At 44.9% G+C, this 12,910-nt stretch overlaps 1 protein-coding gene across 7 annotated transcripts in view; it reads right to left on the bottom strand.

The window, feature by feature from the left end:
* Window positions 1-12,910, bottom strand: part of CFAP65 (cilia and flagella associated protein 65) — a 34,808-nt gene that overhangs the window by 7,456 nt on the left and 14,442 nt on the right. For 5 of the 7 annotated variants that reach the window (XM_074548656.1, XM_074548657.1, XM_074548652.1 and 2 more), the window contains 12 exons: window positions 12,275-12,403; window positions 11,570-11,795; window positions 10,514-10,642; window positions 10,056-10,232; window positions 9,320-9,386; window positions 5,382-5,492; window positions 4,415-4,606; window positions 3,507-3,665; window positions 2,065-2,202; window positions 1,510-1,626; window positions 787-924; window positions 236-301 (listed from right to left, as the gene is read on the bottom strand). In XM_074548656.1, the coding sequence (XP_074404757.1) occupies window positions 236-301; window positions 787-924; window positions 1,510-1,626; window positions 2,065-2,202; window positions 3,507-3,665; window positions 4,415-4,606; window positions 5,382-5,492; window positions 9,320-9,386; window positions 10,056-10,232; window positions 10,514-10,642; window positions 11,570-11,795; window positions 12,275-12,403 (1,649 nt within the window). The remainder of the gene's footprint in view (window positions 1-235; window positions 302-786; window positions 925-1,509; window positions 1,627-2,064; window positions 2,203-3,506; window positions 3,666-4,414; window positions 4,607-5,381; window positions 5,493-9,319; window positions 9,387-10,055; window positions 10,233-10,513; window positions 10,643-11,569; window positions 11,796-12,274; window positions 12,404-12,910) is intronic. The other 2 variants (XM_074548654.1, XM_074548655.1) reach the window with 1 other exon arrangement.

Below are 12,910 nucleotides of genomic sequence, written 5' to 3'. Positions count from 1 at the left end.
ACATTAGATGCCAATTTCAGTTCCCATTCACCTCAGCTGGAAAGTTACTGGCCAGAGAACACAGCCAGACAGTGTGATTCTTCTGCCTCCTCCAAACAGTCTGTCTCCCAAAGCCTTGAAGCTACAAATCCTGCTGTGCTCTCTGTCCAGACTCCCACACTGTGATATCCAACATTTGCCTCTTTTCTAAAGCAGTCAGTTTGATTCTACCACGAGTGAGACAAGCTTGACTTACCTTGTATTTCCTCATCACAGGTGACGATTTTGAAAGACATTCTGTTTCAGCAGAATCTGATAACCTCTGAAAAATAAAATATTAAATTAAAAAAAAGGGAAGAAGAATTACCACGTGGGGAAGATATAGAGAAGAACAAAAGCTTATGATCTTTTTTAAACGTTGTGCCAGCTGAGAGTCAATGATCTCATCCTCCATTCTTCACTCAGACCACATTCTTACTGCTAGCCACACATTTCTCTCCAGTGTTTATTCATGGTTAAAAATCCAACCATTGGTTTCCAGAGCCACTGGCTTTGTTTTTCCAAAGGCTTCTCATGCACTTCCAAATTTCAGATGGTCACTAGTAATTTCAGAGTTTGTAAGATGATTCTTGGCTAGAAAACAAGATCTCATTTTCCTCTAACCACAGATCAGCTTTGAGGTCTTTAACAAATCAGTCTCATGTCCTCTTAACAACTGCCTAGGTTTTCCTAAAGAATGTTTCTTGTCAACACTGGCTGCTGTTTTTAAGCCCATCTAATCTGGTGCAAGGTTTTGAGAGCACTTACCACTGAGGGAGATGTTAGCTTCTTCTTGGTGTCAAGGTCCTTCTCTGTGATGGTGAATTCCACAGCCTGCCGTTCCTTCTCCTTTTCCCACTTGTGCAGGTCCCTCTCATACTGAACCAGGGACTCCTGGATGTACACCTAGGAAACAAACCATAACTGAAGGGAGCAGGGCTAGAAAAGAGCTGCAAACAACAGTCCATGGCTCAAGTCCATGTCTGTTTGTCTCCTTCAGAAGGTCCCAGGAAGAAACCCACTTTCTTTCCATGTATTCCAGTGGCAGGAAGAGGAAAAAACAGTGGTATTTTAAGTCTGAGACAGAGAAGATACACTCTCTTGCCAAAAAAGAACCTGGGAAATGTTGAGGAGGACGTTACTGTTGGTCTGTGCCCCCAGTAATATTAAAGCAGCAAGACTTGTTTTTTTACAGATATCAAGTCTTTGGCATCCACTGAAAGCCATTCCCATTCAAACCATCACTTCTAGCAGCTGGGCTCCCCTCACAAATCCATACATTGCACAATTACACTTCATCTAGTGAGCCACACAGTCACAAAGATGCTCAAACCATCAGGAAGGATGAAGCTAGGTGTCTTCAGGAGTGAGAAGTGTGTGAGGATTCTTTCAGCTGGAAGCAGCAGGCAGCTGACTGCTAGGGTCAGCCATTTGGGAACCACAATAACATGCCCAGGCCATGGTAATACACAGACACCTCTTGGGTCTCACCTCACACACCAGATTTACTCTGCAGAAGTAGGGATTCCTTGTAGGTTGCAGTGTGATGAAGCAAGGGATACTCTCTCCAGGCTGCACAACTCCTGAATTCGGAGCAATCTCCAACACCTGGGTGAAGGGCAGGAGGAGAAGAAAAAAATTAAATAAAAAAAGAAAAAAACCCAGAGGAGCTATTTCACTGTCCTGGGACCTTCCTGTGTGCTTTCTCTTCGCCTGGAACACACCTCTCCTCAGAGGTAGGTGGCATGAGAGATATGCAGTTGATACATTCTAACAACAAACACGGCTTTTGCTGGCGGACAGAGTCCTGAGGTTTGTTATCACATTTTGTAGTTCCAGCTTCATATAACCTCACCAAAGACTTTGGATTTCCCTTCTGAATTCCTGTTGTTCCATCTGTCCTAAACATTGCCTTCACTTTTCCTTTCATCGCCTAGTAGAAAGCCAATTCCCTAGAACTGAGTGTCTTATTGAAAATGGAGCTGTAAGGTCCTTTCATGGCACAGTAAGATGGGCAGGAAGGCTGTAGATCAAAGAGGAACTCACCATTTCTTTAGCATTTATCTGCCAGTTAAACACCACTGCCTTGCTCTTCAAGATATTGTTGAGAAAGACAAGTCGACCAGCTTTGGTGCAGTCTGGGATATTTCCAAGGCAAATCCTGCTATGGGACAAGGTGGCTGCCTGCAGGAAGCAAGGAGAAATCAGAAGGAATGGCAGGGAAGGAAGATGGGACCTAACCATACAGTCATCTCTAAGTCATACTCATCTCTAAATCCAGCAATTCACAGATAATATCAGGTATCTTTAGGAACTTGAGGGAGTGTAACAATTCTCTCAATTTTGCTCTGGTTACAGTGGCATTACATCAGAAGGCCAGCTGGATTGCAGTGGGATTGAGTGAGCAATAAATAAGACATAACGCTGGTGCTGGACAGGAGAGGATCTCAGGAGCACAGAGGACCAGTAACATCCCAATTCTCTGTGCAGCACTTGCGATCCAGGCCTTTTCCTGCTTCAGCTTAGAAACATGAGGTGTGTGCTTGTACAAAATCCCTATCAAATCTGGCTGTGAGTTTTAGGAAATCAATCCCTAATACACCTTGCCACTAGTATGCTACTAGTTTGTCCTGTTCTCCAGGCACAATGCAATCTCTAATTAAGTACAGTTATCATTAGAGAAAGAAACTTCATTTCAGACAACAGAGCCTTGCAGAATGCCATCTTCATTGTCAGACTGAGGCAGTTTTCAATCATCTTCTCTTTGCTGTTCTCAGGAATGTAATTGCCCTGCTGGAAGCAGAAGAGCAGGTGGAGCTGTGGCTGGCTCCAAGGAAGACATGCTAATGTCACACAGGTTGAATCCTTTACCTGCCAGGAGAAAGCCTCTGCTGCTGCTGCTGTGTAATGCTCATTTGCTGTGCTTGGATCTGTGGGTGAGTTTAACAGATTGTCCAGGCTGGCAGGCCAGCTCCAGCCAGGCCAGCCAAGCTCCTGCTGAGCCAGCAGCAGGTCAGACAAGTGCATTCCTCTGCATGTGCCTGAATAGGTGCCCATCCTGCAGTCAGCATTCAGGCTGTGAATCACCTGAGTTTGGCTGGGAAATGGTGGCAGCCAAGACCTGACAGAGCACGGCAGGAGTATAATGGTCTTTTTGACAATGATTTAGGAAAGAAAATGGTGTTGTAGCTGCACAGAAGAAAGGCAGCTGTGATGGGAGGTAACATCTAAGAAAAAATTACATGAACAAACCCAAACCCTTTTTTGTTCTAATGGTTATGGAAGTGACAAGCTGGAAAGAAGACACCTTTCAGCATCCATAAGTTAAGCTCTAGATCACCTGCTGGAAGGGAAATGTCTTGCTCTGTCTCATGGCAAATGAACTCTCCTGCAACACAGACTACTGCAAGATGGGGCCACTTGTATATTTCAGTCTCTCACACATTTCTGGACTGATCATATCTCTCATATCCCACACTTGGACTTACCTGCCCAGGCACAGTTAGCCTGGCAGAACCTGGAATGATTGCAGAAGAAAAAAAATTTCTGGATGTGGCAGCCTCTTCTACATAATTTGGATTGTAGCCTACTCCCTGGAAAGTAATCTGGGTCGAGTCACCCTCCAGGATCTGGATGACAACATCAACCTGCCTCAGACAAGATAAAAGTTTTAAGTCCAGAGTCATATTTGGGAGAGATGTGCAACAAGCTAGCATACTTGCTAATGGACTGGTCTAAATACACCCCATGCATGGATAAAGACAAATCCAGTCTCTTTCGCTCTTTCAGGCGTTGGCCTTTCCTGCTAGCCCAGGAAAGCTGGTTAAGTAGTCAATTAGCCAGTTACAGTATGAGATGGACAGAGTCTTGGAGCAAAGGTTGGAGTTTTAAAGTTAAATTTATTTATTTATCCATGCATTCACCACAGACTGAAGCAACAAGTAGTGCAAGAGCTCTGGCCTTGCCTGCCTGCTGCAGCCCAGGACAGAGGTCTTTGAGAAGGCTGTTTTCAGAAGTTTGCAGCAGCAGACACTGCAGTGATAGAAAACACTGACTTCAGTCTCTTCGGTGGGAATTTTTGGAGGCCAACAATGAACCATAAATCTGAACAGATACTACTGATATCCCCAGTTACTGTTCGCTACTTGAAAAATAAATACTGGGATCACTCTGGTTGTGGAAGATATCTCTTCTTGGGAAGAAAAAACGTATGAGACAAATTTATCTGCTCCATTTCCAGACCAGACCAGCCACTCATTTGCTGTCATGACTCTGCTACTTGGAAGCATAGAGCTCAAATCAGCTGTAGCATTACATTACAACCACCTGTAAGAAACCTAAAGAATTTTAGGTCAACAGCAGAATCTGTTTCTTTCAGTCATGAGGAGGCTCTTACCGTGTATGTTTTAGCTTCCAGTGGTGAGAAGATCCACCCAATGTGCCCTGATTCACCAGGGGGGATTTCTCCTCTAGGAGTTAGGCAGGCAAATACAGGATGCTGAAAATTCTCCTCCTGTGTCTTCATAAGGTTGTCCAGCTGAACCTCAAATGTCACGGGCATGGAGCCACCATTGTAGAGTTTATAAATCTGAAGTGAAGTCAGAAAGAGCAGTGCTTTTTATACCAGGTACAAGTTAAACTAGTTAATGCTTCCCCAGGGGGCGCTGATAAGCATTAATACTTAATTAATCAGCTTATCTCCTAAGAATGAGAAGACCTTATAGTGTCAAGATTTAACACCAAGGCTCTGATAGGCAGCTGTGCTGAAGGTTTATCACCACACATGTACATTGATAAGCAAAGTGCCTCTCCAAATGGTGCCTTGTCAATTCACACTGGGGGAAATTCATACAGATTAGCTAAAGGGATCATTGTAAAGCGGAATACGTAAAATGCAAAAAAACTTGTATTAAAGTGCTCTAAATTCAATTCAGACTTGTTCATTTCCCAAGTAAATTAGGCAGAACATAATCAAAGCTGCCTTTTCTGAATAAGCGTTTAAGGAAGTAAAATTAATTTCCTAAAAATCTAATTAGGGTTTATTTCCAGAGTACTTGGAGCAGCTAGGCAAGTTTTCACTCAGATACAATGCAAGAGAATAAGTGAACAGCCCAACACACCTCATAAGCATCCTGATTACAGAGTGAACACCTAATCTTGTCAAACTGCAGATGGTGAGAAGTACTTTCCCAGCAGCTATTTGCAAACTCTGCCTAGAGCTATCCTCAGAGTTCTCCTGTGACGCTTCACTACAGAGGCCATTCCATTTTCTGAGAATTGCCTCAGACACTGCCTGTCCTTGGGACACAGCAGTGTAGCTCCTTCCCTACACTTGCTGCTGGCTTTGGCTCCAGGATGCTCACCTGTGTGGGAGGGTGGGAGCGTCCCACAGCGACGGGTGCAAAGACATGCTTGGTGGATGCAAAATGAACGTAGCGCTGGTCGTGCTCCACTGTCACACCACTGAAGGTCAGCTACAGTGGAGAGAAAGGCAGTCACTTCCTCACAGGGCCTTGGTCCCATCACTAACATCTGCACAAGGACTCTGAAGTACTTTGCAAATGGAAGGCCACACAGTTACAAACTTTAATTGGTAATACCAGGATAGCGTGTCCTAAGACAAAAATCAAGGAGATGGAGAACCTGCTCCAGATTTTCTCTGAAAGGTTCTCTTCTTTTATCAGAAAGACTTTTCTCTCTGCTATGCTAGGCATCAGCATCAGTGCTTCTCTGTACAAGTGTATGGTGGAAATTGTCCATGAATGAAAGCGTCTGGACTGCACATAGGAGAATGTGCAGCCGTCACAGCCAAATACTTTGGAAAGAGAGGATTTAGGTAAGTAATGGCCTCCTCTTGTAAAGGATCATCTGCATGCACTCTAGAGTGCTCCAAGAATGTGTCTAGCAGCCCAAAAGCTAGAAGCAAGTCCAAAAGCAAGACGATTCCAGCTGAACTAAGTGACCAAGTGATGATCAACAGTATCCTGTTGGCAAAGCAGCCACCAGGCACTCCAAGCAAAGTGGAGAGATTACAGAGCTATTTCACAGAAAGATTTTGCATTCACATAGGCTCCTGCATGTTGAGAAAACTACAATCATGCTGAAGATGCACTGATGATGCACTGTTTTCTGCAGGATCACTCCAAAGTACCCCTGAGCTGTCTGCTTTGGGGTAGAGGCTGCAAAGCAGTCACTTAGCAATGTCTCTGCATGGGCCAACGGGAGCCAAGTTGCTGCAATTCACAGTAATTAAGCCTGAAGCATGGCTATTTTCAAACAGATGTGTAAAAGACAGAGAGAATATTTGCAAAGATAGACACCTGCAGGAGATACTGTATCAGCCACTTTAAAAAGAGCAGAGAATGACAACTCCTTTTAAAAAACTCATTTCAGTTCAGATCTATAAACAAAATGCAGAGTGAAAAAGAACTAGAAATACAAGGTTAGCAAGGTCCCACATGGGATCTTTTCAAAGCACTACATGAGTATTCAGCCTCCTGAGAACCACAGCTTGCCAGATGAAGTGAAAGTAGGAGAAAGACAAAAGCTTTGCTTTTAAACTTCAAAAGAAAAAGGGATAGGAACCTCCCTGCGCTTTGGGAGTGAAAGATCTATTTATATAACTTTGATCAAAAATCCACCTTGTATTCCAACAGACCAGAACTGCTCAGGAAAAACTGTCATCAGTTTCCATTTGACACAGAATATGACATTTAGAGGATTATCAGTTAAAGAGAGACAAATGGAGAGAAGTGAAGACTTGCTGCAATCAACTGTCCTTCTAGAGTGCATAGACTTCATCCCACAGTGAAGACTTAAGATCATAAGAGGGATGCCAGGGGATGCCAGATTCCCCAGGGAGGAGAGCTGCCTGGAGAACACAAGCTGCAGGTGATAACACCTCACAATACCAAACTAGCAGCTATGAAGTGAAGTGCAAACACTTGCACTTTATAAAATCTGTGTGCTCAGGGATTCTCCTTGGGATCCAGCCCTTCTCTCCAGGGAGTTCTGTGAACCAGCCTACCTCAGCCTGCAACACATGAGCTGGCTGGGCTTTTCCTACTAAAACTGCTGGGGGCTGCAAATTCTGCCCGGCCAAACAATCTCAGAGCTCTGAGAACAAGCAGTCTTACAGGTGAAGAGGCAAAGGACAATCTGTGAAAGCATTAGGCAGTGGGAGGCCTTGTTTCCCTGCCGCACAAGGAATTGGAAACACAGAAGTGCTACAGATGTCTCCTTCTACAGCCAGAAAAAATTGCCAGTGGGACATCAGTTTAGGTTATTCAGAGTACCTATAAATCATCAGAGGACTAAAAATTGGCCACTGAATGGGGAAGGAATAACAGAAAAGAAGCTTCTCCTGAAAATTAAGTTAGGGAAACAGAGAAACAGGAGGTCAGAATCTATCCATGTAGGTAAAGTCATCACAGAAGTGATTTTAAACCCAAAGGAAAAACAGGCATTGGTTTGCAGGTGGCTAAACACACAGCTCTGAAGCCAAATAATTTGGAATTTGACAGAGTAACCAAGCAATACCCCACCCAATGTGCTCCTCGTCTGTTTATTGCTTTTGGAAATTTCCAAAGCTTAACTTTTGGGGTGACACTACAGCATTTGCTTAAGGTTAGCATATGCTTAAGGTTAGCATATGCTCTGTACATTTCACCAGAATCACAGGTGAGAGTTTGCTCAGCCCTGGAATGGGAGCATATTTAGGGTAGTTTATGCCCCAGGAGCTGGAAACTCTGTGCACTTCATGCCATGACTGCAAGGAAAGCAGGCACACAGCTCAGTCCCTCAGCTGCCCTCCTTGCACAAGAAGTATTTCCCATTCCTACTTTCTGATATCAGCAGTTTAGTACTGACACTGCATCTCTGCAGGCTGCAACTACCTGCACTGCTCCATGTCTCTGCACTGGCTTCTACAGCTCCTATTGCCAGAGCTCAAAGGCACCAAGGCATCTTTTCATCCCCAGGGTATCCCACGCTTTTCTAGCCCTTTCTGCAGGGACAGCAAGACAGAGGGTGGTAGCCTCTGGTGGCCATCAAAGCCACTGGCCATATGGCAAGAGAGGATGTGTGCCCTATAGGCTGCTGGTGCTCCAAAGCCTCTTCCCTCACTGGCCAACTCTTCCCCACAGTCACTCTCAGGATTGTGCCAGGCAGGCAGAGCACAGGGAGCCTGTCCAAGGGCTTTGAGGGAAGGCACAGTTAAGCCACTGTTTGAACAGCTTGGTCAAAGGGTTGGATTTTCAGCTGACAACAGTCCTGAAAGAAAAGAAAAATAAAAGAGATATGTGAACACAATGGTCTCATAGGAAACTTCAGAGACAGACAGGAAGGCTCAGCCGGGCATGAGCAGTGCCTGGCAGAGCACAAGGTGACTTTGACTCTAACTGACAGTTTGAGAGAGGGGGAGAAAGAGAAATTAGTTCTAAGCCTGAGGAGATGCTCAGGGAAAACACACCAAAGATCAGCTCTGGGATGCTTTAGAAAGCAGTCGAGCAGGAAGAATGAGTAAGAATCTCCTCTATCATTGGTAGGAGAAATAAGTGGGTGGACAAAGGCTGCAGCCAACCAGGAACCCAGGGACTATCTTCTGGGCTTGGGGAAGGAGTTCACCCTGTAACCCCAGAGGTGGAGGATGCTCTGCCACCCTGTGCATTCCCAAACTACCATCACAGAAGATGATGGTGGCGTATTTGGAGAAAAGCATATTCCAGGGGGGGTTGTAGAGTATGGAAGGTTGATGAGATGGAGAGATTCAGGAAAGCTGCATAAGAGAGAAGCAGGAAGGGCTGCAGATTTGAACTCCAGGAACAGCATGGAACAACTCACAGTGAGGCAGATGAAATGAGGAGAGGCATGCACAGGAATCCTGATCATAAGTTACATCAGAGTGTGGAAAACATGCAGGGACTGAAAAACATGGAAAGGCGGTTTTGGACTTGGAGTTGTCTTGAAGGAAGAAGGAATTCTGCACTAACACCATTAATAAAATACAAAGGTTAATAATAAATAAATAAATAATAGTGCTCTTGATGAAGAATCCAGCAGATGCAACATCCAAGGGCCATTCTGCCAGTGCACTGCCCACATCACTCTGTGCTGGAATCACAAGTTTGTCAGAACATTGTTTTTATGTCTCTGCTTGATCCTCTCTTACTGCCTGGCTAGTGCAAATTCCAGGGGAAGGACACAGCCCCCTGTACACTATGCAGATTCTGGGGAAAACACTTATTAATTCAGTTCCTACCTGCTGTTGTTCAGCAAATGGAAGGGACACCTGCTATCTTACCAGAATCTCACGGCCATGGGAAATCTTCAGCAGGACAGGGAGGCGATCATTGCCAATGAAATCATGTCTAGCAGTGAAAGAGGAGAGAGAGGAAAACAGTAGAAATCAACCTTGTGCCCAGAATAATAGAGTCAGAGTCACACAGAACATTAGAGACAATTCACTTCCCAGCTAAAGAGTCACTGCTGCGTAAGGGCTGCAGGGAGGTGGGGGAACCCAGCGGTGTTTGGGTGGGAATGAGTGATACAGTGTTGATTTTAGTCATACACCTATTCAGGCACCCAAGTTTTTAGGCAAACAAAATGCCAAAACTTCTCAGATATGGTCTGCTTTGAAAGGGGAAGCATTCGGCTTTCTTCATACCTTCTACAGGCAGGCAAGGGCTAGCAGTTCTAGCTGATGACAAAAAAAAAAAAATCATTACATAATCAAAAGTGCAGCATGTGCAGCTACCATCATTCATCTCCTCAACTGTCAGGTCAAGGCAGGGTCCCCAGCATGTCACACTAAATGCCTTTTGCTCTGCAGTGTTAAAGGACATTAAAACATTCTCCTGAGGAAGACCAGCTCTGTGGGGTCCAGAAACTGGACATGTTCAGGAACTTTTTATTGCCCAGCCTCTGCTGAGAAATATATGATGAGGAAGGAAAATCTGGCATGGAAACTCAGGAGACTGATGGCATATGTTGTTCTGGCACACAGCATGAGGCTCTGAAGAACAGGTGCTTGTCATCACCTGTGTGAGAGCTGGACAGATTCCTCCTGCCCTGGAAGAAGTGTTCCTGACTTGGGGGAAACACTGAAGAGCTGGTTATCCTGAATTCTCATCTGGTGCAGCTCCTGGGGGGTAAAGTCAACATCTTCTGCCCAGCGCTCTATGTCCATCTTCTGATCAGAAGGAAACAAGAAGGCCCTAGGGAACCAATCAGCTGGTCAGCAACGAGGATATGCAACTTCCCCAGGGCTGTGGTCACATATTCAATCCAAATGGGCTTAGCCCACCTGGTGGCCACATCACATTTCATCAGATCTCATCTGGATCTCCCTGATTGCTTACCCAGCTAGACTCATCAACAGACCTCAGCTGCAGCTGTACCTACAAAACCCACCCTATTAACCTGCAAATTTCTCACAGCCCTTTGAGCACTTCCAGACCCCAAAAAAGAAGGCTGAGCTCCAGTGAGCGCTGCTTACCAGTCCACAGGTACCACACCCTTGTTCTCCAGCAGAAGCATCACACAGGTAGGCTGTGAGTCTACTGGGGCAGACCCAAAGTCAAAATCCAGCAGGAGAGGGGTATACACTGGAGGGATCAAGCATGTGCTGGTCACAGGAGAGAAAGAAGATATTAAACTGAAACAGGAGGAAGGGTCATCAGGGCATGACAGGGGAAAGGTCATTCCACACTGGCTGTCTTCCTTATAATTCTTGTCTGATCTTATGTTCTTGACCCTTTTGAGAGAAAGGACACTGAACATAAGGCAGACCTGATTTTCTTTTCAAAATCTTTTATGTATGTCTAATGAAAGTGAGTGACATAAGAGAGTCCTGCTTAGCCTGAAGTCTCTCTTTAGCTCCTCAGTATAAGGAAGTCACTGATGTACTGGAGCAGGCCCAATGGAGGGCCACTAAAATGGCTGAGAGCTGGAGCCAAGCTGGATGGGGCTCTGAGCAACTTGATCTAGTGGAAGGCATCCCTGCCCATGGCAGAAGGGTTGGAATTAGATGATCTTTAAGGTCTCTTCCAATCCAAACCATTCTGTGATTACAAGGATGGACAAAAGGACCTGGACTTGTTCAGCCTTATGAAGCAATGGGTCAGGGATGGCAACTGCACAAGTTGCAATACAAGATATTCTGATGAGATACTAAGGAAAGGGTTTTCACCATGGAAATGGTTAAACAGGAGCTCAGACAAGCTGTGGTTTCTCCATTTTCAGACATATTCAGCACTGAATATTCAGATATTTATAACTGAATAAGGTCTGGGGCAACCTGATCTATATGTCCCTGCTTTGCTACATCAGAGACTTTTGGAGGTTATTGCAATTAAATTATTCTCTGTTTCTGTGGCTCCTTTCAAGGGAGCTTAAGCAGAAAAGTGGAAGTGAGCAACTGCCTGCAGCAGTTAGGATGGAAAAACAGGGTGCCAGGCAGCAAGGAGCTACAACACATGCCAATAAGCCACAGCATCTCTGTCTGGCTCATGCAAGGGACTCAAAGATCCACTGAGCCATTTCCTCATCTCACCTGTGCCTTGTGGGGACTTTGTAGGTGAGCTCGCCAGGAGTTGGGTCTCTCTCCAAGTATTCATTCAGTGTGTCCAAGGAGAAGAGCTTCCAGATGTGCATCTTGCTGTTACGCCTGGCAGTCCCTGTTGTACAAGCGTCTGTGATGCGCAAAGTTGGGTAGACGCCTGTTGCTACAACACGGCACAGGAACTCCTCCTTCTCTTTTACATTTGCAAGACCTGCAGCTTGGGGGAGAAAGAAACACCAAAAAGTAGTCATGTGCCATTAAGGGGCTGCTGCCTGGGTCATTTTGACTGCAGCAAAGAGGAAGGAGGCCCGACCAAGAACAATGAAAGAATGGGCATTGTACATAGTCTTTTGTTTGGCAGCTTCTCAAAACCCCTAAACCACTGACTTCTAGTTGTACCTTGACTTCTGCATTTAGACATCATCAGAAGACTATGAATGTAATCCTTTTCAACAGTGTATTTACACAATTTAGTTTTGCACTATGTGAGAAAAACATGTTTTGATTTAAACCTACAGTCTAAACATTTTATGAAGTGCCTCTTGTTTTCACACTGAAAAATCATAAACAGTTACTTATATCTTGTGTTCCCCTTTCATTCAAATGACATTACATTTTTCACCTCCTTGTCTTGCCAGTCTCTTCTTTTACAAACACTGTCCCCCATCTCTGAACACCCCAAAACATCCATCTCACCTTTGGGTGCACAAATATCATATCTGATTTTCCAGGTGTATTGCAGCCGACGGGCTGGTCTTACTTTTATTCTCACAGAAGCTTTTGATCTTGCAGGAATTGTTCCTCTGGAATGTTCCAGCTCTAGAGCTGTAGGATACAAGAGGTGGTATGAGCTCTTGGCATTACTGTCTCTTACACCACACATATTGTGGCACACAGATCACTAAGTCTACCAGCACTCTAGCCACTGCCACCCCTTGCCTAATAGTTAGGATTAGCTTCAAGTGCTGAATTTGGGATTCCCAGACTACGACTGTAGGCAGCTTACTGGGACTACCCAGATTGCCTCTGGCCAGCAAAGAGCAGGGAACTTCCCAACTGGAGGTCCTCTAGGTAGGCAACTAAGAGCTGGCAACATTTCTTCTGGTAAGGTTCTTTATTTAACTTCCTCCTCTGCTGGGAAATTGTATCTTATTTCAAGGTCCAGATTGGTCTAACTTCAATTGTCAGACTCTGGATTATGCTTTTTCTAGCAAGACAGAAAAGTCACGTCCTGCACAAAGGGGCAGACAACTTAAGGTTTGAGAGAATCAGTGCAAGCCAACCAGCAACCAGTCCAACCTCCAGGTTAATTCTAGATTGGTTTTGGAGAAA

The sequence above is a fragment of the Zonotrichia albicollis genome, chromosome 10 (genome assembly GCF_047830755.1).
Source record: "Zonotrichia albicollis isolate bZonAlb1 chromosome 10, bZonAlb1.hap1, whole genome shotgun sequence".
NCBI classification, from domain to species: domain Eukaryota; kingdom Metazoa; phylum Chordata; class Aves; order Passeriformes; family Passerellidae; genus Zonotrichia; species Zonotrichia albicollis.
The sequence above is the reverse complement of the archived record's forward strand: the minus strand, read 5'-3'. Positions and strand labels throughout refer to the sequence as shown.